The 24,529-nt window shown below is 39.5% G+C and overlaps 1 protein-coding gene across 3 annotated transcripts in view; it reads right to left on the bottom strand.

Moving 5' to 3' along the window:
- Positions 1 to 23,580, bottom strand: part of RASA2 (RAS p21 protein activator 2) — a 52,294-nt gene extending 28,714 nt beyond the window's left edge. For 2 of the 3 annotated variants that reach the window (XM_054205392.1, XM_054205391.1), the window contains exons 1-5: positions 23,462 to 23,580; positions 16,779 to 16,884; positions 11,227 to 11,330; positions 10,059 to 10,153; positions 6,130 to 6,206 (exon numbers count right to left, since the gene is read on the bottom strand). In XM_054205392.1, the coding sequence (XP_054061367.1) occupies positions 6,130 to 6,206; positions 10,059 to 10,153; positions 11,227 to 11,330; positions 16,779 to 16,884; positions 23,462 to 23,522 (443 nt within the window). In that variant the 5' untranslated portion in view covers positions 23,523 to 23,580. The remainder of the gene's footprint in view (positions 1 to 6,129; positions 6,207 to 10,058; positions 10,154 to 11,226; positions 11,331 to 16,778; positions 16,885 to 23,461) is intronic. The other variant, XR_008466991.1, reaches the window with a different exon arrangement.
- Positions 23,581 to 24,529: the final 949 nt, after the last annotated feature.

Below are 24,529 nucleotides of genomic sequence, written 5' to 3'. Positions count from 1 at the left end.
ATCATACAGATCTGTCACTTCAAGCTGATTTCATGCTCCAGCCAGTCTCCCTGTGTAGGCAGTTCTAGCATTCCCTTTTCATCTCCTGCCCAAGTCCCAGCTCTGTTGCCAGCAAGTAAGGTCTACTTAGCTGAGACAGCCTACCCTGTTCTGACATCTTAAAAAAAACACCAATACCCCACTCCCCCTGACCATCAACTCTTAATATTCCCAAATCTTTTCCTTTTCAGGCCCATCAGGCTCAAGAATTTTGTTCCAAATTTATCTCACTTCCTCCCCTCCCACCTCTCACTCTAAGCTGGCCAGTCATAACCATCCCGTAGCTCCCCCGTCACCGCCTGGAGCCTGCTTTAGAGCCATTACCTGACAGCACGGCTCACTTGGCTGAACTGCACTGAAATGGTGGATCTTCCTCCTCCTCTTACGCTCCTGCCTTGCATCTGTTGCCTTCGGTGATTTGGCAACCTGAATTAACCTAGTCACGCAGAAGATCTCGCAAGCTCTGAAGGCAGTGCAAGGCAAGTAGCCATTAAGGGTAGGAAGCCATTAAATCAACTCAGCGCTACCAAACTGGATTGTTACTCCCTAGGGACTGAATACACGAGACGGAATTATTGCAGAGTTTTAAGCTACTACACAAACAGCCTCCAGTAAACATGCTTAAAAATTTCTGAAGATGTTTGAAGTGGCTCAATTACAGCAGACTTAACAGAAATGGAAAAGTGCCACCTCAACGTGTCTACCAGCTAGCAAATCTCACAGGAATACTGCCCTGCCCCAAAGGATCAGGCAAAGTGCTAGAACTGCAATCTTCTACAACCAAACAAAAAAAACCACAAAGAAAACAATAAAAAACACCACCCCAAACACTCTGACCAATCAAAAAAGAAAATAACCTAAATATATACATTCCTATTCTGACAACCATAATAAATATATTTCCATCATATGGTAAACATTTCAGCTTTAACAAATGGTTTCATCTACCTAGGCTGGCACAAGTAATTTTATTCTAAGGCATAAATACATAGAGTTTAAAGAAGTAGACAGGAACTTAAAAGCCTTTTACTTTATATTTACAACTACTACATCTTTAAGTAAAGTCTAAGCGATAGCTAACAGAAGGACTTTTGTTCTTTTCTCAAACTACTGATCAGTTACGGTACAGCATAAGAGATCTTTCAGTTTGCATTAATTCTTGCTTCACATCTCAGCGGTCGGTTCTGCAAGAGGAGTTTCATACAGGAAATACGAGCCTTTCAGATGCAACAGGCATATATTCAGCTTATAAAATGGAAACAAGTCCTTAAAATGACACAGCCTGCAATAAACCCCCTCAATGACTGAGGGACTCTACCTCCAACATCCAAATCAACTGAAATCCTCCAAGCACGGAAACTAAGTAACTGCAGCCATTAGGATTTGTACACTTCATAAAAATGTTTATGTTTCCTTCTTCATGTAAGCAGATCAAGTATAAGCAGGACAGTGACAAACTGACAGGTCAGTTTAAGATAGTACAGTGTATAATTTATTTAGGAAAGTGCAAAAAAAGGCAAAATCTAGCTGCAGGAAACCATTTCTGGGCTTTCAAGTATTCACATTATGAATACATAGAACTGCTTCTTTCAGAGTTGAAGTCATGCTAAACAAGGAGAAGGCAAGTACTACCATCCAGTAGCCTAATCTGGCAAGAGACTGTTCAAGTATCACCGCTTTCAGCAGCAGCAAATACACAAACAATGGTCACACAAACTTGTTTTTACAGACTCCCAGAAAGGAGAGCTGCAAGCACGTATTTTTGAAATGTGCTACTACACACGCCAATGTGGTTTTGAAAAAAAGAGCCCACACTGAGTCAGCAGTTAATCTATTGCATTATCTTTTTCCCCTCCTCATTCACACATTAGAAAAGGAAACAACTAGTATCAGAAACAAAGCAAAATTTCAATTCAGAAACGGTCTGTGGGTGTATCTGCATAAAGCTTAACAGCACGTTTCCAATTAATACAAAAACTATGGGTAAAATCAGGGCTTAGCCCACAGTAATCAGTCTCTAAAGATAGCCTTTCACCAAAGTAAGATTAACTTTATGCTTGCATTTCAAAAATGGTATAAGTGCTTCATTGATACAAGATAAGCAATTACAAGTCCTAATTTTACTTTCTCTAGGGAAAAATGTGTTTCAGTATCATGTATTTAGAATGCTTATACAACCTGAAAGCCCTAGCTGGCTTCAGAAAGTCCCACTTTAAGAAAATTGGCCACCATTCCCCCACCCCCGAGCATCAAGTAAGACCAGATCAGTCAGTTGTGGTATATCTTGTATGTGACCACTTTTTGTTAACTTGAGCAAAAGAAGTGAACTTCCAGTTTTCAAGTGAGGGGTTTTGGTTTTTTTTGACTGTCATCCACAGCTTCACTGATACAAAGTTAGTTTGCGATATATTAGTATTTATTCTTCCCCAAGCTTACTTCCCTAACATAAAGCTGGGGAATAGAGCCCTAACAAGGATACAAATTAAAAATAAAACCAGAAGGGGGCGGGTGGTGGGATAGAGTACAAAAAGAGGTGGCACAGAGTATGAAAAGAAAGAAACATGAAGAATCGCATTCCTGGTTTTGTTATATGCAGCAACACTTACCTTTCTAAAAATCACATGTTCTTTTACCAACAACTTATTGTTTGGAAAAGTTGGTTTTACTATGCATACTAGCATGAGACACGAAGCCAGCCTTCCTCCCTCCCACATCAGCTGTAAGAGGCTAGCATCAGCAGCAGCTCACTGTTGCTGAAATCCTTAACTATAAAAAAACCAGCTTCCTACTGGAATTACCTTCAGGTTTTAAATCAATCCTCATCATAAAACTCATATACAAGACCAGCAAAAAAAGCTTCTACAACTATGTCTACAGAACCAAAATAATACAAATCCATCTCCTAGTCAGGTCTAATCCTATCGCTTTGGTTCATCCACAAACAAGAAGGTGACGGGGGGCTCCAAACAATGCTCAGAATCACAGCCCTCGGATTGCTTGCTATTGTCTGCGCGCCTAACACTGTCTTTAATCTTGTGTTGTGAAAGTTATAGCTACTACTTTTCACCTTTGTAGAACTTCTGGACTCTCAGGGAAGACATGGTGGAAATCCATCAGAAACTTACCTCTGCAGAGAAGCCAGCACAAGTATCTAGAAATCTCTTATCCTACAAAAAAATGTAACTGGTGAAGGTTTAAAAGCTTCCCCATTTCATTACACTGAGAGACCATTAATTTGAATGTGAAGTAAAACACTGAAGGCAAGTATTATAGCCTGTATTTTAACAATTATTTATTCCATGATTTTTTTTTTTTCCTTTGGCCAACACTTTTTCAGTTTTGGACAGATCGAGAAGCAGGAGGGACAGAAATACACACATATGCCCACTCTGGTTTTCTTTTTTTTTTTTTTTTTTTTTTTTTTTTTTTTTTTTTACTCAGTCACATCTCTGCTACTTCCTATCTTTCAGCTTTTTTAAGGAGTTACTAATACAATGACCTCCCAGGGCCTGGTGACTAACAAACCATAGCAATAAGTGCATCACTGACTAATTATCTTCAGAAGTTTACAAAATAAGCAGACTTTTAAAAAATCTCATGTATTTTCTGTAACTTCCTCATGCCTTAAAATCAAAAGGGTCTCAAAAATGCTCTCACACCCATTTCTATAATACTATATCCAGTGAGATATGGATATATTTCTCATACTCTCAACACACACATCCAAAAATATATTTACGTACAATGTAGTACTTATACAGCCATTTATTTCAAGGCTATCAGCTTGTGTGATAAACATTTTTAGTTTAAGGAACTCTAGTGCATTTCATAATCTCAGATGAAGACAAAAGTACTGATGTAATACTGCAGCGTTTAACGCACAATCCTCTGCCACATGTCAGTGAGTGGGTGAATATAGCAACCACGAGAGAACCCTGTCTTCCTTTTGATCATTTATCTCCGTCATAAAGAGATCCTAAGAGGGCACCGTGAGTAACCCACTTCCTACGCAAAACTGCAATCTGCAACAGTAACTTTCTAAACCAACTTTTCTCCATCATACAAAAAATCCAAACATGTTTTAAAAATAGAAAAAATAATTTAACTCGGACTAAAGTGCTCCAGGCAGCTTTTGGCAGTGAATAGTCCATGGGGGTAAAGCTGTTCTAATTCTGCTTGTGCTGCAAGTGGGACACAAAAATAGGAGCAGCAGGACTCCCAATGAACCAAGCTGCTGCCACTATACAACCAGAAACACATTCAGAATTATCTTTAAATTATAAATATACATCGATGTACAGCAAGTTTCCATCTTACCTGAATTATCAGCCTACAAATAGCCACTAAAGCATTACCAGTTTCACTGGCTTAGTTCTATCACAGAACTAGCTTCCCTTTTCATACCAAGTAAGTAACGGAACAGCAAAGAGATTATTTTGCTAGGTCTTGCTCCAACTAAACTACTCATCTTCATTTAGACAGTTGCCTATGACAGAATGCAATTTAAACTTCATAATGAAAATTATATTAGCAAAATTGACAGTGTAATGGTCTCCCCCTGCTCCCTGGAGCTGATCTGAACATGAAGTCACAAACGGAAGACCACAGACCATTTCCTCCCCTCACAGTTTCACAATACAAGCCATTCTTTCATACTAAATTCTCAGAGAAGAGTAAAAAAAATAAAAGAAAAAAAAAAGAAAAAACCTCGCACTCTGAATAAAATATAAGTTAATGAATAATGCTGGAAAGCAAAATTAAGGAACCTTACTGCCTTTGAGTTTTTAATCTTGATTTTCCCTTAGTCTCTAACCCCCTTGTCTGTACCCTTTTCTTCACATTACCTATCCCACAACCTGTTCAGAGACAAGTGCAGAAAAGCCTTTATTTCTTTCTGAAGCACTAAAAATAAAAAACTGTGATAAGACTGGCTTGTTCTCCTGAATCTGAGTCATGCTGAGAACGTAAAGAGTCACAAGAGAACGCTGCCAATCTCACTGACTCTCTGCCAGCCTTTCATTTCCACTGGTCTTTTCAACGAAAGCCAACAGCCTCCTAGAGGCAAGCAACACAGAAGGCTGTCGCGCTTCTTCCAAACTAAAGGATGGGATTAGTTCCTAGAGACGAGTATCTTTTAGTATGCCCTTATCAGACATACTTTTTATGAGATTGTCAAAACATTTTTGCATAGCTGTATTTGCATTAGCTTCTTACCAATTTCTGGCCTTAAATATGTTGTTTAATAATGAGTAAAGAGAATGTCCGGTACACACAGAACTTTGGTCTTCTGTGACTTATCTCTGTAACCTGTATATTGAGAATCCCAAAGCCATCACATAGGATCATTATCAAACACAGCTCTAAGAGTAACAATACAAGAGTGCAGACTGGTTAGCATCTTCCAATATGTCTCATTCTGTGCTTTATCTTTAATATTGGTAAAATGTGTCTTTTTTAAAAAAAACCACCATATACCAAAAAATTACTGTTTCTATGGGGCTCTTTGACGTGCTTTAATATTTTTACACTTTGGAGTCAAAATTAAGTTTGCTAGTGAAACCTCCTTAAGTTGTTGCTAAAAAATTTTACTGACATGTGGCAACATTATAATGCTCCAAAATGGCTACTCCTGTACTTTGTTTTGTTATAAACATTCCTTATCATGGTTAAGCATAAGAAAGTGATTCTGAAGCAAAAATAAAAGCAGATTTTCACTTACCAAACCAAAATATTACTACTGAAAGTTTCACACTGTTCCTAACAGCAGCACTGCAAGTTCTAGCCGTCAGCTGCAGCGGCAGTCCCAGCGCTCCCACCAGACCCAATTCAATTGGAATTACAAGACACTGAACTAATAGCAGACAGCCATGCTGAGCCCTAATAAAGCTTTGGGAGCCACTGGCAAAGAACTTCTGCAGGAGTTCCCTAAGCATATACCCGTTCCCTCAGCAAGGCAGGCTGCAAGGAAAGTCATACAGAAAGAAAAATGTCATTGGTACCAGGATGTGCAGACATTCAGTGTTAAGAGAGACAGATCACATAGTATTCTGACAAGCAACTAAATATTCAAGAATTAATGTATTTTCTTACTGTACTACTAGTTGCTGGCACACAGATCCATTATCTGTTATCAGTTCATTCAGTTTTAATTCAAGGTGAACTTTTCCCTGAAAAAGCAAGAGAGAAACACAAATAGTTTTAAAAGCTTTTAAAATAAAAGTAGTAATCAGAACAATAATATAGTTTACAGTTAGAAGCTATTTAAGGTAATTCCAATATACCCACTTCAAGCAAATATCTATTCTACAGCACGTATCCTGCAAGTAGAGTATGATGAATGCATCTGAACTTCGAGAGATAATGATAGAGAAGCATTATCCTCAGCTGCAGACAGCACATGAATTGGTGAAGCCTCCACAGATTTAACACACACACACACAAAAATATTTCCTCCAGCATGAGGAAATACCAAAAGCCAAAGTCTCTCTCAGCTTCTTTCTCCTAAGCACAAGATGAACCTTTGAACAAACAGACAGTGAGTTTATGAGCATTTCAGGAGAGAGTTCTAAAATGAGCTCAGACTCTGAAGGCAGTTAGGTATACTTAGAAAAGTAAAACAGTAAGCAGTAGCCATAACCAACAACATTTAATATCCAGCTGTGAAATCCTGTCCATCCCACCAGACCGAAGATCATTTAGAAATTTATTATGCATTCCCGTGCAGCTTTCAACTATCTCGTGAAATCTGTTGATGTACTCATGGAACAGGAAACACAACCAAAGGAGATGAAAAGGTGGCGATAATCGCTAAACCTGGCTTCCTCCTTTTCTTTTTCTGATATAGTAAGATGCACTACGAAAAAAATCCATAAATGATAGCACAGCATGGATTAACTTCAGAACTCAGCAAGGCCCAGCCTACTCTGCCCTCCCAATAACAGGCTTTAAAACCTCCAAACCATGATAGGCAACTTTCCTGGGACAACCAAAAATTGGTACTATAACCTTGCTCCAAACACCTACAGCCTGAACAATACTGCTGCTACTCTCAGTGCCTGGCTGCGTGCGCTGGCTTTCACATCTAAGGCAACCACGCACTGACACAGCCTTTCTTCTAAGCCACGCTCTCATCAGCATTCTTGGAATTTATCTGTTTGCTAAAGGGAACATCAGATGACCCTGGCCTGCCCACGATTATGGTTCTTAGCAAAAGGACCTGGGAGGTAATTTTAAACCGTGGCAAAAGCAGCAAGCTATAATTTGAACTACGGTTTTGCGGTACAACATTAAAATGGAAGTAAAACCCTTAGCTGACCTTGCACACGTATAGCACTTATGTTTTGACATAAAACTGAAATGTTTTTATCGTAAATCCCCTGGGGCAAAGGCTGTGCTTCTCTCTCTGTACGTCACATGGGAGAAGTGAAGTCTCTTTTATAAGGAAGTTTTAAAACGTAACTATTTTGGGACTCCTGCCAAGTGTTTTGCAAACTGTTACTACGTGGATTGGAACACAGGTACATTAAGGAAATATTTGTCAAGCAGAGAAACTTAATTATAAAAATAGATTTACAGGATAAAAACAGGATACCGAGAAGCATGCCAACAGCCTTACAAGGCAAAGTTTTTTAATGACAAATGAAAAGACAATGGTAGTAGTACATACTGCAATAGCTGCCTTAACTAGTTTTAGTAGGCAGACCTTGTGAATGGCCGAAACGTCTTCCTTTTGCCTTTTTTTTTTTTTTTAAATAAACACAACTCATGCGTTCCGCACTGATTGATAGGGGTAAAATACGAAGTTTACTGCTCCTGAGAACTATCTGTAGATGTAGTTTGTTCAAAACTCAGCACCACGATGGTTACAGTAACATGGTGCTCAGTGTTTCCCTGACACGTATGGAGAGTTTTGGGTACATTTTTGTTGCTTTGTTTGATGAGAGCAGCGCGATGGTTTCCTAAAGCGTCTGATCTGCAGATCTGTATCAGAACTTTTGATATAACACGCAACCTGGTTTTAAACGTGGTTGTGCAATTGGTTTTAGTTCAAAACACGAAATAGGCCATTCCTATACAAAAAATAAGCAGTGCACTTTACGTGAACGCACTTTTCAGCTGTAGATCTCAGGGATCATCAAAAGCAGGTAGGTACCATTTTGACTTTACAAATGAATTAATGATCAGTTTTCAGATACTGACTAGAGGAAGATGGAGCTGCTGACCAGTGAAGACTGACGTAGTAACAAAGGAGCCAAACCCAGAGTGTCCAAATCACCAACCTAAACTTCAGAACTACAAAACCAGTTAGGCATTTTTTGATTTTAGAATTGCTACTGCATTTTCACAGTCTATTTCATGAGCAGCACATCTGAAAACAATCTTTTTTTCTCCAAAAAACTGTTATCTAACTTTATAAACATTTGTGTACTTTTTCTGCACACACACTATGTGAAAGCCTGCTATTTTCAGCCATGTCTCACCAATAATCTTGGGAATCTTTGAGGAATACATTTCAGTACAGTATGGCACATCTAAACCAGTGAGATTTCAGCCAAATCTGGCAGCTGCGAACTGGGCTGTGCCGTTACAAATTTCATGGAAAAAGGAAAGCAGGACAGAGGAGAAACCTACCCAAATCACCTAACTCAAGGAAAGATTCCCACGAGGAGCATACACCTTAGCAAAAAAGGTCATCCTTTAACGGAAGTCTCATGCAGGAGAGTGCTTTACACATGTCCCAGCCATAAAAAAGTATCAATAAGAGCTTACATTCCACTGTGAGCTACAAAGCCATGAAAAAATTAAAAATTCTTTATTTCCAATATGTAAGAAATTGGTAACTTCTATTAATGGAATATTATACTTGAATTTTCATATTTGCTTATGTAGTATTCTGACAAAAAGTAATCTTTCATTCAGTACATTTTTATGACTTAAAAAAACCATAGTAAGCATAACAATATTTAAGTCAAAGCAGAAACTGCATTTCAGTTTATATCTGGAAAGGACTTTCTAAAATATTCAGAGTGATTAGATGGAAAAGTTGGAAGAAGATTGCTGTTGGACTAGATGATCTGTAGGTGTCTTCCAACCGAACTATTCTATTATATTGTACCTTAACTGAACGAGGACTGGTTTTCAACAGATAAGAGAAAGGGGTATTCAATGTTTTGAAAATCTGTCTTCACGTAAAGCAATCACATGCCCTCCTATATAGCCAACAGTTGCACACTAAACTTATACCTCAGAGATGATTAATCCTGGAAAATAATGTCTGTCTGGTTTTTTTTTGTTTTTTTTTTTTTTTTTTTTTTTTTTTTTTGAGAACTCTGTACTCTTTCACCTCTTGTAAAAGCATACAGGGATTCTCCCTACCCAGAGGGACTATGCCCTTAAGCATATCTGAAAAAACAATCAAAATCTAACAAATTGTTTATCACAGCAAAAAGGCTAAGAGATTCTCAAGAATACTGCTGTTTTCTTCCTCAGACTAAAAAGAGATTGCTGCATCATCTAGAGCCATCTCATTTTTACTTATTACTAGAATAAACCTGTCAGAAGAACTTGAACCACAGGCCAAAATGCAGCTCCGAAGTGCAAGTTATTTGATACTGAATGCAGAAAGTATTTCAAAATTAGATAAATAAGAAGAGCACAAGTACCTTTAGTTTTGGATACTTTAACCATTTCGTGTCACATAATCAGTCATCATTTCAGATAACACCAAAACGGACTAAAAAAATGATTCACTAGTTTCCTAAATCATTCACCTGTCCCAAGTACATAGCTCCTCTTGCAACAATTTTAGACATCAAAATACTATTAAGACATTTCCGAAACAGTTGCTTCAAGTCTTCTGCTAGTTTTATGTATCATGAGGAACAATACAGCCAATTTAGAAATGTCAAATATGCACTATTCTTTAATCAAGCTGAAAGACACGACTGTGTCACAAGACTTCTACTATTACATGCACTTATCTATGCTTAAAAAATGTAAATGTGCAATTTAATAGTTACCTGAACCTCTGAATTAGAATCAACGGGTTGAAGCATAAACCAATTCTCTTTTCCTGTGTAGTTGCATAAATCTTCTTTTTTGATTGATACCTTTCCTGGGGGAGGGGGGCAAGGAGAGAGAAGCATAAATATCACTTTCATCTGATTAGGAGAAATATTTAAGCAGATTTGAAGTTTCATTTTTGCTTAAACTCTCTTTCTTTTAGTTTTTGGGTTGTTTTTTTTTTTTTAATAAGCTTACTATGCAATATGAAAAGCTAAGCTTATGGAAACAAGGAACCTGAAGCATAAATAAAGCAGAAAAATAGTTTATATAAAGCCAAATTAAGTTAACTACGACATGTTATCTTGGATATCACTAATAACAAGATTAGGTCAAATAAAGAACACACTTGTGGCTGGAAATAACATAATAAAGATTTGAGTGAACAGTAACAGTACTGAAGACTGCTTGTCTGCATCTACTGAAGGTAGATTCCTTTTACTCTTCCGATTGCTATTTGGCAAGCTGTTATTATACCAAATTATATGGCATCCTGGTGCAAATTATTTCCTTCCTCAATTCAAATAACATGAAGGCTTCTTCCACAGCAGACTGAGCTTTATAGCAACTGTATCCAAACAGCAGCTGCAATAGAGCCATTATGCGGTGGGGAAAAAAAACCCACAATAATAATTCCACCCCCTGTAACTTTTCACCTGAAATACATGAGTTGATGCAAAATGCTTTGTAAGTCACTAAGTTACAGGTTGCACTGACAAAGGAAAAAAAAAAAAAAAACGAAACCTATACACAGTGTTAAGAATTATTCCACAATTGCACTTATTCCACAATGCATTCTGTCCTACAGGTAGTGACAATTACTCAAATATTCCAATGAAAGAGAAGTGGAGAAAAAACAGAATTTAAAAAAAATTATGTATTGAGGCTATAAGACTATAAAATATCCTATTAGCCTAAAAAATGAACATATTTTAATATAATAGAATAAAGGAAGGAAACAAAATCCTGCTTTTCAAAGTTTAAAGGAACATTTAGTTTAAGTGCACTATACGCTGTGTTTTGAAAACTGCATCACTTTAATAATTTTATCCTTAATATTACAGATAATTATACTGAAAGTAACCAAACGTTAATGTAAGATGTAAATAGTATCCCAGAACTTACCTATACGCAGGTCTTTTTGCAAAACACTTTTATCATAAATGTAGAAGGACAACCACTGGAACGTTCTTGGAATCTCAAAGTAAAACTCTTCCCCAAAATAAGGGCTGAAAAGAAAGACTGAAAGTTAAAATAGAAAAACACTTTATGGAATTTATACAGAAGACAAACATCAAAATGCCACATTTTTGCTGCAGTCACAGACCTTGGCCTTTAGCACTATACTTATCTATCATTAAAGCCATCCGCAACCATTTCATTACAAGAACATACAATAACACTGCAAGTTAAGAATGCTTTACGTATGTTTCAAAAGAGAAAAAAAAAAAATCAGAGCGCACATAAAGAAAGCGTTGTCTCCTCTGCAATTTCAATTCTATTCTTCTTTTTTCTGTCTATCCACCCCCAGTGACTTCCTGAGACACTCACAAGTTTTAGTTTCTCTCTCTTCATTCAGTATGTCATTAAATTACATTAAAACACAATTTGCTAATTACTTCACTAATTGACATTTGTTTAGCTCTAATTTCCATGTCAAATTTGATGCTCAAAGATTCAGACCTGCAAAAAGAAACCATACGCAGGAGCCACTATAAAACAGAAGAGTGAAAAAGAGAAATGTTAATCTCAAATACACATGTCCTCCTGCATGCTGAAACAGTCACCACATTTCTCCAGCTAACGAAGTCCAATATGTTTACGGTTCACCCTAATTAACTGCCATTTGTGCAGCCCTCTAGGTAAAAAGACTTTTGAGTTCCTCTACATTAGGCATATTTCACACAATGTGTTGGTATCTTCACTCAAGGAATTTATACTTCCATTAAATTGAAGGAGTACTTATTGATGCAATCACAGCCAGTAGTCAGAATGCTGTATTTTGAAAGACTGAACAAAACCACAATGCTATTTGTGTCACTGCAAGTTGTGAACTCTGAAAATTATGTGCATCCACAAGAAACAACCTGCTATTTTGGAACTACTGGATTCTTAAACTTCAAATACTTTCAACTGCAATGTATTAACATCACCAGGGAATGAAACTAATTCAGCTTCATGAAACTTCAGCTTCATTAAAGTAATTTTAGCCTCTGCTTTCTTTCTAGAGACAAGTGATGTGATGACAATTATACCAGTTATACCAAACCCAGAAACAAAGGGGGTTTTGTTTGTTTCCCAGTAAAGTAATTTTCTGACACTGTATTGTTACAATACTTTATTAAACTAATACAAATATGCTTACGTTTAGAACAGTCAGTTCATATTACTACCTACCCAAAAGAATACCAGGAAGAATAGGATATCATCCCTACTCTCTTCCCTCCAAAATAATTACAGAAAAAACACTAAACGCTTAGGGACCAATGGTTCACTAAATAATTTAAAAATAAGAAAAGAGCTGATAACTAATTTAAAAAGTGGGAAAGAACACAGGTGAAAAATCTAGTATTCCAAATTTCTAGAATTGATTTTTAGAAACAAGAGCTTTAACTGCAGGAATTCATTATGAGGAATTTCACAAGTGAAAATGTTCCTTTTGTTCAAACACAGACCTTTTACCATGGGCTTTAAAGCAGACAAATCGGTATTAGCCTTTGCACTACACTGAGAAATAATTTAAGAATTCTCAGCTGAAAAATCTGCTTGTGGTTTTTCAGCTCCCCACTTTTTTTTTTTTTTTTTTAATTTGAAAGCCAACAAATTCAGCTTTGATTTCAAGGGCTGGGTTCTTCTCATCAACTCCACCACTAAAGGTATAAATTCGCAAGCGTTACCTTTACCAGCAGTGCAGCCCTAAGCAGCCTCAATTTCCTTATTACCTTCGCTGCTCATTTTAATTGTATTGACACAACAACTCAGACCAAAAAAAAAAAATAATAATGAAACAAAGGCTTATTTTAAACTTTGGTCGATTCTGTGATACGGCTCCCCTAACAGCTATGCAAATAATAGTTGTACCAGTACAATCAAAGAGATGTTACAGCGGAAAGAGCGAACTGTGGGTGAATAGCTGGCACTGGCACCAAGGCAAACTGTGATTAGCTCAGCTTCAGCCAGACACCCTAAGAGGAACACTCCACTACGACGTACATCAACAACTTCCTGTCGCAAAGCGTTAAGTCCTGATTCTTGCTGGATCTATATAACTCTACGCATCCAGTTATAATCAGCCTGAGATGGAGGCTATTAGCAGAGACTTCCAAAAACCTTTCTAGCAGCCATATCCTACAGCTAAAAAGTACAAATTTCACAGAATGATCAGCCACTAACAATCATTATTTTAACCTCAACATTTACATGAAGTCTCAAATTTGGCCAGAAAGAGCAGGTGAATAGTATGAGCACAAATAGATTTATTTTATTCATATCGATACATTTTTCCTTACCTAGATTAACACCACCACCTTATGAATGAGTTGTTAATTTGTTAGCAAAGTATGAGGCACAGAGAGAAAATTTAAGGTGGAGAATACAAAGGACTAGTAAAGAAATTCTTAGGTGGATACAGAACTGGCTGAAGGGGTACAATAGGTTATACCAATGAGGAATAATTGAATGGAGAACTTACTCAACCTGTTCCTCAGGGATTCAGTCAGTTTAGTACTTTCGTTTGTGACTTTGATGCAAGAACTTTAAAGACTGTGACAGATACAAAATTAGAAGATACTGCTAATTCAAAGGAAGACCAGACTGTCATACAGGAAGAACTGGATTACCGTAATACAGGAGATGAAATTTAAATGAGTGACATACTCCTTTGCCCTTCCCTTCCATGTTACGTGAAACTGGCAGTTCTATGACAGGAACTGACCAATGCCCCTAGATCTGTCATTTGATAAAAGCAACAGCTATATCAACAAGAGAAATAATTTTTGCTATAACCTTGCATTCACACAAAGTTTAGTTTGAAAAAAAGAAACTGAATTTAGTTTAAATAATAATAATAAAAAATGCAACACACACATACCACAACCCCTCCACAATTCCTCATATTTCACCATGGATATTTGAGGAGGCTCACAGAAGTTCTTCAGACTTTACAAGGGAAAAAAAATTTCTTTCTTCAGACCCCACAGAAATCCCACACCATGTCAGGAAATATTTCTTGAGTCATTAGCCAAAATATCCTTGTTTCACTTCAGTATTAATTCATGTTTTTCTAACTTTGAAAAGTCATTTGCTTCGCATCTGCACTCTAACAATAGTCCCAGTGCTGGTGGAAGCCTAAACCTATTTGCACATTTAAAAATACATTTATTCATTATTTTTCAATCACTGTAGTCAAATGTGATTTTAATTCTAGTGATAATTACTTCCACAGACATTTAACTAGCGGATATTTGTAGAATACAATTTAGATTACAGTTAGTATAAATTTGTAACCCAGAATAAGGTGAGAAAAACAGACTGTGAATTGTGTGTGTGAGAAAAAAAACAAATAATATAAGACAAAGCAATTAAATTCAAAGTTGTACTTATGGCTGAAATTACACTGTACTACACCTTACTGAAAAGCAGTTTATAAAGTTTTCAGACTAATAAGAGATCAGAGCTTTCATCTTCCCTTCCAGTACCTCTAGGTTCGTACGGTATTCCAGTTTAACACAGTAATAAGCAACAAGATGGTATAATTAAGTTTTTGGAACAAGTGTCAGCCTTCATAACTGCATACACACTAGTAATCGAGTGAAGGCATCCAACACTGGTTGGTGCTAATAGAGGATGACTTATTTTATTAAGTTTGACCAATTTGTGTGAAACCCCACTCATGCCATGACTCTAACTTAACACAGCCATAATTCAGAGGACGAAGGAGTTCCCTGTGTAGTCAGTGGAGACAAAAAGGCACCAATGGGCAAAGGGTGATCCAGAACAGTGACTTCTAACTCCAAATAAATGTTCTCAACTTAGAAATATTAATTTCATATCACCTGAAACATTCCCAATCTGAGGGGGAGGTGCGTGTCACTTGAGACCTCCTTCCCGTAAACTGTTGCTTTGTTATAGCGAGATTTTTCTTCCTTTCCTCTGTAAAGTACTGTTTTCATTTCATCAAGTTTCAGTTAAAACTTCAGTACTATTTAAAAAAATTTTGAAGGATCTAAGGCAATTTATTTTATAAAATATTTTACTATGCAATTAATACTTCTTTATTATCCAGTGATTAATGTATATAAATTTAATAATTCTTAACCGAACAAGATAAAAGTGTCTGCATAAACATTAAACATAATGGGTCTTGTTTCTAAGCACAGTAGTAACTTTTAGGTTTTCAACTATGAATATGTCAAAAATCAGACAGCAGTGCCTTTCTTTTTAAAGGATACGTTGGGTTCCCTTTTACCCATAAAACTACTGTCTATTTGAAGGGCAAATTTTAAGTTTCTGCTTTATCAATACAGTCTCTTTAACATCCTTCTCTGAAGGACTACTCAATTGAGTTTGTTTTGGTAATCAATCTCAATTGCAACCACTTAAACTCTGAAAATTTTCTGGATCTGACTACAGCAGTCACAGATCAGGAGTATGAGCAAAATATTTGCTCCCAATTGCATGCACGTGGTGTTTGCTTTTCATGCAAAAGCATATGGAGGCCTTAAAATGTTTTGAAAAAGTAAAATTGCCTGTTTAAATTTGCCATATTAGCAGTATGCTGTTCCTCACCTGGAACCGTCTAGAGAGATAGCTCAATAAACAAACACCAAAAATAAAACTACTGGAAACAACAAGAATTAGGAAAACTTTCAAGAGTTTGAGCAGGCTTTCTGGGTTTTAAGAGGAAGGTTTAACATCTCCTCCAGGTAACTGAAACCATCACTCAGGTGCCCTGAGCGAGGCAGCTGCAACGACGCTTCAGTGTGGGTCAGCAGTGAGCTTAAAGAGTTCTGAGACATAAGAGCACCCACACTACTGCAGCTGTGTCATCACGACTTCTTCTTTGATTGTTTTTAAGGCTCTAAAGCAGTAGCAGAATCTACAGGTAAGCGCTGCTCAGGGAGGTAAAGCAAGGCATTCTGTGTGAGTGCTGGGTGTAGTTCCCAAAACAAGAATTCAGGAGCGAGTGAGGCCTATTCAGGGGAGCATCCCACAGCACACGCAACTCTCATACATGGAAAAGTTCCGGTTCCTTCATTCGAGAAACAGGTTTTACAAGACAGACACTAAAAGCAGAATTCCACCAATAAAGACCAACTGCATGTCAGAAGTAGGAAATGACATGAAGAGCAAGTATTGAGCATATTTCTTTCCCCTGGAAACAACCTAGTAAGAAAAAGAATGTTATGCTGCCTAATGGAACAATATAAAGTTATAGTGAAATATGTTTGAGCATGCTTCACTTTAAAAGCACCGTAGAACTCACAAGCCTCAATTCTGTCTTCTTTCAGCTACTCTTGATTTACACACTGCTGTGACATGTTCTGAGTAGCTGCCACAAGTCAGTTCTCATTTTAAAAAGGTACAAGAAAAAGCAGAACCACATTGATAACGTATCTTGGTTTTATTCCCAACCGAGGCAGTCTTGCTTATCATCTCCATTTAAAAATTAGGCTTACCTTAAAGATTTTTCAACTACCTGTGTACGAAAAACTTCTTCTTGGTCCAAGTTTATGGTACAGAAAAAGTCTCTCATTTTGTTGGGTACTAAGTGTTTGGCGTCATCTGAAAAAAAAAAAAAAAGACTGTAAATATTGAGGGGGGAAAGCCCCACAAAATATTAGACACAAGAATTTTACGGTTCTAATGTGCATCCAAAAGTTACTTTTCCATTCATCTAGCATTTCCATACTAATTTTTAATTTGTAAGGTCCAAGAGCGTACAGAGACTGCTGCACCCAGCTTCACGCGGACAGAGAGCCGACAGGAGGAGAGCACTGACTCACCAACACCGCTTCCTCCAGCACCTACACTTTCCCTTCAGAGGTCTCATCTCGGGCTTGACCCTGTGTGGCTTGCTAAATCCGAGAAGCTTGCAGCCCGAGGTGATACAGCATTAGGTCATGAGACCAAGACATGATCTGGCTGAGTTATTGTTCACTTGGTATTTTCTCTGCAAGTATTTTGGCTAAAGGAAGCTGATTAATACAGACTTACCCATCAAATCTCTATTTCATGTTCCACAATGAACAGCTGATTTGCAGTTCACTGATATATTTTCAAAGGTCCAGCTATGAGTGCTGTTTATTTTTGCCTAACTGTCTGGCCTAGCAGGAGGGGGGGAAAAAAAAATTAAAAAAAATCACCTGCTGACTAAACACAACATGGATAAGAACAAGTAGAAAAGGAAGTTTCTAATGAGACAGGATGATTGTCAACAGAGGAATACAAGGTTTCCCGGGCATAGTGTTTAGGCCACTGCAATAACACATGCGGGACATTTGGCAGCCCTTTTCAGAAATGGTTACTTCTAAGTAGTTACCCAGTTCCCAACGCTCAAATTGGAAAGCTCTTACAGAATCTGAATGCTGCAGGCAGATTTACGACAACACTGTCCTTTAGCTTAAACAGTTATTTCTCCCTGGATGTTTCCTTCCCCTCTGAATGTCTCTGAAGACAGCAAACAGACCCTTTTCACCTTTTATTCTGCTAAAAGAAACAAGATGAGCTTTTCTGGTACTCTCTCTGAGAGTCTCCTAATTGGCAAGCAGATACTCCCTGTCCTTCTTCCTCTTTAATTGTTATCTTAAACACAGGCAGCCAGAACTGTTTTCTGCACGAGGTCTTATCCAGGACCTTTCACAGTAGTGTCCATCCTCAGCTGCTACTAGAAATACCTCTCCCAATGAAATGTGGAATCAACATTTTCTAAACTTTAGATAAGGTATGACAAATTAATAGGATGAAAACTACATCAAAGTATTGAGTTCTAACTACTTATCATATCTGAATAACATAACACCTCCACTTTCAAAGACCACGGCTTGAAAGTAGATTTAAAGTGTCTTACATATACTCCTTTTTAAAAAACTGCAGATATGAAGCACGGTGCAGTAAGTTTTACTGTAAAATCGGAATTTTCTTTTTCTTCCTCTCTCCCCCTGCTTTTTTTTTTTCTTTTGTGTTAAACAGATTATTACAGTCTTGAAAGTCAAGTCAGTAACGCCTGGCACTGTAAAGCCTACCACAACTGTATCTGAGCAGAGAACGTGACCGTTTAACAGGAACAGAGACTGAACTTCACGCACGATGTTTGCCAAGTCGGGATATGTATGCTGATGGAAAGCATGAACAGACACTTAAGCAACTTCCACAGTTAAAACTTGTGCTCTCAGAAGCATCAATGAGCTTTTCATCAACTTGGGTGTGGGAGAGGAGGAAGTATACGTATTATTTTTAAACGCCACACTTAACGTTGACAGATTGAGAGGCACGAGCAGAACCGGTTTTTAACACCATTAGACTCCAAAAAGAGACTACACTCGAAATTACCCTTAAGTGAGATATTGCAGAAGAACCAAGAACAGCAGCAACGACTGAACACTGCCTTAAAAAAGTAATACCTATTTTAATAAAACATATGAAAGAAAATAAAAAAATAAATTCATGAAAGAGGCTAGTAATCCCCAGAGAGCTTCTGATACTGTAGTCTGTAATTAATAAGCATGAACTGCACGTGTCAGTTGTTCCTAATAAGAATTTCATTTTTTAGTTTATACTCTGTAGCTTCACCATCCTATTTTTACATGAAGTATTTCAGATATAACATTACTTAATCGTCACTTTAAATGCACTGTACAGTGGACTTTGAAAGGAAATCATTTACTATAGTTTCATGTTTCCTTAAAAGAGTAAAAATTAAATATTTCTACATAAGTCACAATTTGTATGTCTACTATACTGCAGTCTTTCAGTATTAAAAGAGACTTTCTACCCAAGGGAACAGAAGAAATAGAAGTTTTGGTTTTCTAATGGGATAAAAGCCTTTACTTTGTAGCCCAAGTGTTTAACTTTAAGGCACTGACAAATTTATTGAGGTTTTGGGGAGGCAGGGAGGATGATTCTCAGTCCTGAGTCAAACATAACCTCACAGCACTTGTCAGGTGAAGTACGGAGCATGGGATTTCACATCTTTCCAAACACCTCTTAATATCTGTGACTGTGGGAAACTTGTCAGCCATACGGTGGTCCAGTCTTTGATTGATTACACTAAGTCTTACTTTTTCACCAAAAACCTATGGTTATAATGGTTGCATAAAAATCAAGTTATGAACACCACCAGATACCTGCTTGATTGTTTAGATTTTTGGTGCATTCATCAAGTATGCAATTCTGCATTCTGAAGACTGCACGTTTCACCGTTCAAAGGATGCAACGGGAAAGAGGTAAGAAATGGGAGAAGTATACTGAGGAAATGGACACCAATGTTTTCCAAGGGTTTGTTTAGAAAGTATAGGTAGTATGAATGGTTAGTCAGAATCACCAAATAAAGTTGTTTTGGGGAGAAGAGAGAAATTAAACCAGTTTTAGACCTAACTGTGAAACTATGTTCCAAGCCTCTTCACAGAGGCTGTCACTTAAAACTGCACACCGTGACACTTAAACTTGCACTTCAAATGGCGAAACGTGCAAGTGATGAAAGAGCAGCAATATCACACTTATTTATTTCGTACTGACCGTATCAATTCACCAGTTTTGGTCACTGGACTAATTTAAACCAGAAAATATTTTCACATGACATATCTAGTAGCCTAATTCAACAGGGAAACCATGAAATGCGTCACTAAAATAATAAACACCAACCTTTTTATTTTGAAAAGATGGAAGTTCACAATTGCAACCCGTTATCTGACTTTTAAACTAAATTTCTTTACTGCCACTCAGCTACTTTAGGAAAACCGCAAAAAATAATAATAGCAATTTTAAAAAAAAAAAACAACTCACACTTTTGCCAATTATGTATATTGGGTTGGATTTTAAGATATTTGGAAAATATTGTTTAGGTTCTCTATATAAATACCTAGTAAGCCCTCTCATCAAAATAAGATTAGATCAAATCTAAATGAAAAGGAAAAGCTGCAATGCTAATAAAAACTCAAGTGTTAGAGTGATAGGAATTCAGGTGTACAACATTTAATAAATTCATATTCTCCACACACGTTATGAGTTAGTAGTAAGAGCACTGGAGCAACCTACCAAATGCAATACTTCTGTCCAACTCCCTCACCTGCACATCATTTGTTAAACGTAGACACTACATGAAAACATCAAGTCAAAGCTTGGTCACTGTTAACAGCGCATCAGAAACTCAGCAAAAGCAGGAGGTGGGATAGATAAACGCTATTCACAATATCCTCTGCCAAGTGAAAGCGTGCAATTAGTGTACATCCTCTGACAGGGACCCGGAACAAAGCAATTTAGAAGACATTTATGTACACAAACTCTGAAGTCTTTGCTTCACAGGACTAAACATATTATACAGCAACAATTAAATCCGCTCCAGGAGTGCAGCATAATCTGAGATACCCAGGCAGTGCTAACAACTCAGCGCAAGAAATCTGAAAAAGAACGCGTCCTGAATTTTGTCAAATGAGCTCCGAGACAACAGAGACATTTCCCAAGCATTTCACTAAGGTTTCAGTAAACACACCAAAAATCAAAGCAACTAAAATCACTTACCACCTAAAAATGTACTACTGTATGTCAGAAAATGAAAAGAGAAGCTAGTTATACAGCTTAAAACACTACGAGACATGTCTAAAACTACATGATATCCACCTACCTTTGTAAAGCGCTTTTGTCATTACTATGACACAAAAAATAGAGCCACCAACACAAAAGAGTTGTCATAAAAAAAAAAAGAGAAGATAGATCTTCAGTGGATTTCTGGCAGAAACCTGTTAAAGTGCAATACCACTTTTTCAAAAAATATTATGGGGTCTCAAACTGGTAAGACCAGTTCATCATGCGTCTTACTTGAAAACCGGAGGCAGGAGAGTGGCTGCGAACACTGGTATCCCACAAAACAGAGAGGACCAGGGACTGCAAATGTGTTCCTACTCTGTTTTCTCACCGCTAGGTATGCAATAGCCACTTAAATCACCTTTAAGTATATGCCTCAATTCTAAATCTGTCTTGATGATTTGTGTAACATCACTAACTTTAGATTCTACCACTTATTCTTGTACTGTAAAACAAGAGTATAAGTAAGAACTTACTGCAGATGGTGTTTCCTATACATGCAGATTTACACAGAACTGACATTACCTCATTAAAACTACCACGCTCTCTCATGCAACACATAAAATGAGTCAGTGTCAAGTCTTGCACTAGTTTAAATGCCAACAAAGCTTAGGCACTGAAACGCATTCCACTTCTAAGAAACACGTTACAAGGAGTTCTTACAGACTACGAACAACTTCCCAAAGTGAGGTCTGCTACTGCTAATCCCTCCAGATCAAGGGGGATTACATTATTACATTTGTTTATTATTGTTCATTCAGAGGGTTTTCCCCTAAAAAACACATTGGTAAAATACCAGCAAGAACTGAAAATAAAACAGTGTGTGCTGTGCAAGGAAGACAAAAGAGCACCCAGGGATTTGAGGATTTGCAAGCTTCCACAGCATATTTAACTCATATCTTTTTTTTTCCCGAAACAGTGTTTTGTTTTGTTAGAAGAAACAAGTAGGTTTACAAAGTGATTTTCACACAGTTTCCAAGATGCATCTTTTATTCCAGCCATTATTTCCACTCACTTCCAAACGGGCTCCTACAGTTCTTACAGGTCCATCTTTGGCAACAAATTCTTTAGGTATTCCCCAGGAAGCAGTCACAGTCCTCAGTTTACCATTACTTTTGCCAGGTAATTAAACATTCAAAGTTACGATACAACCGTGGGCTCAATCCAGGACACAGAAGTAGGACAATAAGCTAGTTTCAACATAAGTCTCGATACATTTTGGATTTTGTCTTTTGACACTTAATGGAAAACTTTTATCAAGTTCAAGCATCACAAAATGGTAAACTCTTTGGATGTTGTGTTGTCCGGTGTTGACAAAAACCTTATGATAAAAGTCAGGCAGCAGAATGGTGTCAATAAATAAATCAGCTTCAGTAATTAATGCCCTTGCCCCAAAGCTAACAGTATTCTCTTTTTACAGGCAAGCTGTCATGTATTATTTCTGTGATAACTCCTGACAACGTAAGATCTCAGTAAGCATGTGTTCAGCCTTGTCTACTCAACAGGCGATCGCTCTCTACAGCTGATCCTGGAGCCAAAGGACCTCCAGCCATGCGTCCTGCCGTCCCCTATTTCCATGACCCGCACTTCTATTTACTGAAGACACACTCAAGTCTATACTGCATGACGATACCTAAGTAAACACGACTCCCATTCCTCCACCAAACCTAATCCCTTCAACACATCTCCACAAGTGGTTCTGAATCCCCCGCGCCGTGCCCGATTCAACTTGTTTTGCTTCATTCTCAAAAAAAAAAAAAAAAAAAAAAGAGTATCGACTGCGTGAGAAAGGAAATAAACGGGTTGCATCGGAGTGGTATGAATGTATTTTGATACCCTTCAGGAAGCCGCCGCACATCCTGTTTCTCCTCCTGGCTTTGAAGTCCTCCCACCCCGCACCCCACTATCTCTTTTCCTCCCCGGCCCCTCCTCCCCGGCTCATCCCCTGGCTTCCCACGTTACCGAATCTATAGGTATTTTTAGTCAGCACTTCCTAACCACCAAAATAAAGCCACCGGCCTCCCGCTCACTCGCACACACGCTACACAAAGAAAGAGGCGCATTAATGACCGTTTCCAGAGTGGCCCTCTACCACCAACTTCCTGCACATCAATAATTTCGCAATTTCTGCTTGACAAACAGACTCCGATGCCCGAGGTAGGGGCGGGAGGGGGCATTTCTTCTCACCCGCTGACTCAAGGAAAACCTCGGACCAACGGATGCTTCCCCAGCCGCCCCGGGGCTCCAGCGGCCCCGCCGCATCTCTCCCGGCCCCGGGGCCGCGCAGACCCCGGCCCGTCCCCACCCGCCCTTCCCGGGCCACCGCCCCGGGGCTCTCCTCGCCGTCCGGCCCGAGGGGCCCCGCCGTGAGGGGCCGCTGCCCCCTCAGCGCCCCCCGCGGCCTCAACAGCCGCCGCCCCGCCGCGGGGAAGGAGCGGGAGCAGCGGCGGCCCGCGCCGCGGAGCCCGGGCAGGAGCGGGCACCTCAGCGCGGCGGCCCCCGGGAGCCCGGCCCCGCCACGGCCCGGCCCGGCCCGGCGCGTCCGCAGCGCCGCACTTACAGATCTTCCCCCGGAGGTTCTGCAGCACCCGCACCTCGTCGCCGCCGTCCCCAGCCGCCATCGCGCCAGCGCCGCCGCCTGCGCAGTGCAGCGCGCCGCTGGGGGAAGGGAGGGAGGGGCCCGGCCCGGCCCCGCCACACGCCCGCCGGCCGCCGCCACCGCTCCGCCCCCGCCGGCCGCCGCCCTCGGGGGGCACCAGAGACCGGAGCGGGGCGGGGGGCGGCCGGGCGCATGCGCGATGGCGGCCGTCTCCTGGCAGGGCCCGGCGGTCCCGCCCTGACGGCGGCCAGGGCCGGCCCAGGGGGTCTGGCTGCGCTTCCCTGGGTGCCCGGTGGTCCCGGCCGCCCTGCTGCTTTGTGAGGGGGGCGGAGGGGCTCTAGCTGCGAGGCACGGTACTTACCGCGTTGGTATTCTTCGCATTAAGCGGCCGAAACGAGCGACGGAGCCGGCTGCTTCGATTTCTGGTGTGCTGAGCCCGTCCCTGTGAAAGGCACGCCATGGGCTCGGCCGAATCTCCCTCTGCTCTCGCTCGTTTACATTCGCTTGTTGGGCCGCGTAAGAAATGCCATAAAACAAGTAGGAAACGGTTCAGCTAGCCCGCCTCCACCGGGAATTAAAGGGCCTTTGCACCACGGGTTAAACCGGCGTTTCTTGAAGATACGGACCATGATGTGGGACTCCCTGGGATCCCGCTGAGCTCTGGAGCTCGCCCCGGTCCCACGGGGGTGGCAGGCGTCTTCCTTGGCTCTGCGTAACCCAGCCGGCCACAGGGTCCGTTTGGTGACGCCAGGGCGCACGCTGAGGGTACCCCAGTCCCCAGGCCTGGTGAGAGCCGTCAGCGACTGACCGACCTTTGATGTCAGCCGAGGTGTTGAACTATCAGTGGTAACTCCTACACTATGGAAGTTTATACCAAATAACAGCGATGATGACACTTACTGGTTTACTTCACATGCTGCTGCCTGTCGTTCAGCTGTGCCACGTCCTCTCATTTCACAGAAGACAGCAATATCATTTAGTATATTTGTTCTAATTTGGGGTATATCGTAAATGAGGATTGATTTACAT

This window comes from Rissa tridactyla, chromosome 6 (genome assembly GCF_028500815.1).
Source record: "Rissa tridactyla isolate bRisTri1 chromosome 6, bRisTri1.patW.cur.20221130, whole genome shotgun sequence".
Lineage (NCBI taxonomy): Eukaryota > Metazoa > Chordata > Aves > Charadriiformes > Laridae > Rissa > Rissa tridactyla.
Note: the sequence above shows the minus strand (reverse complement) of the source record. Positions and strands in the feature narration are given on the sequence as shown.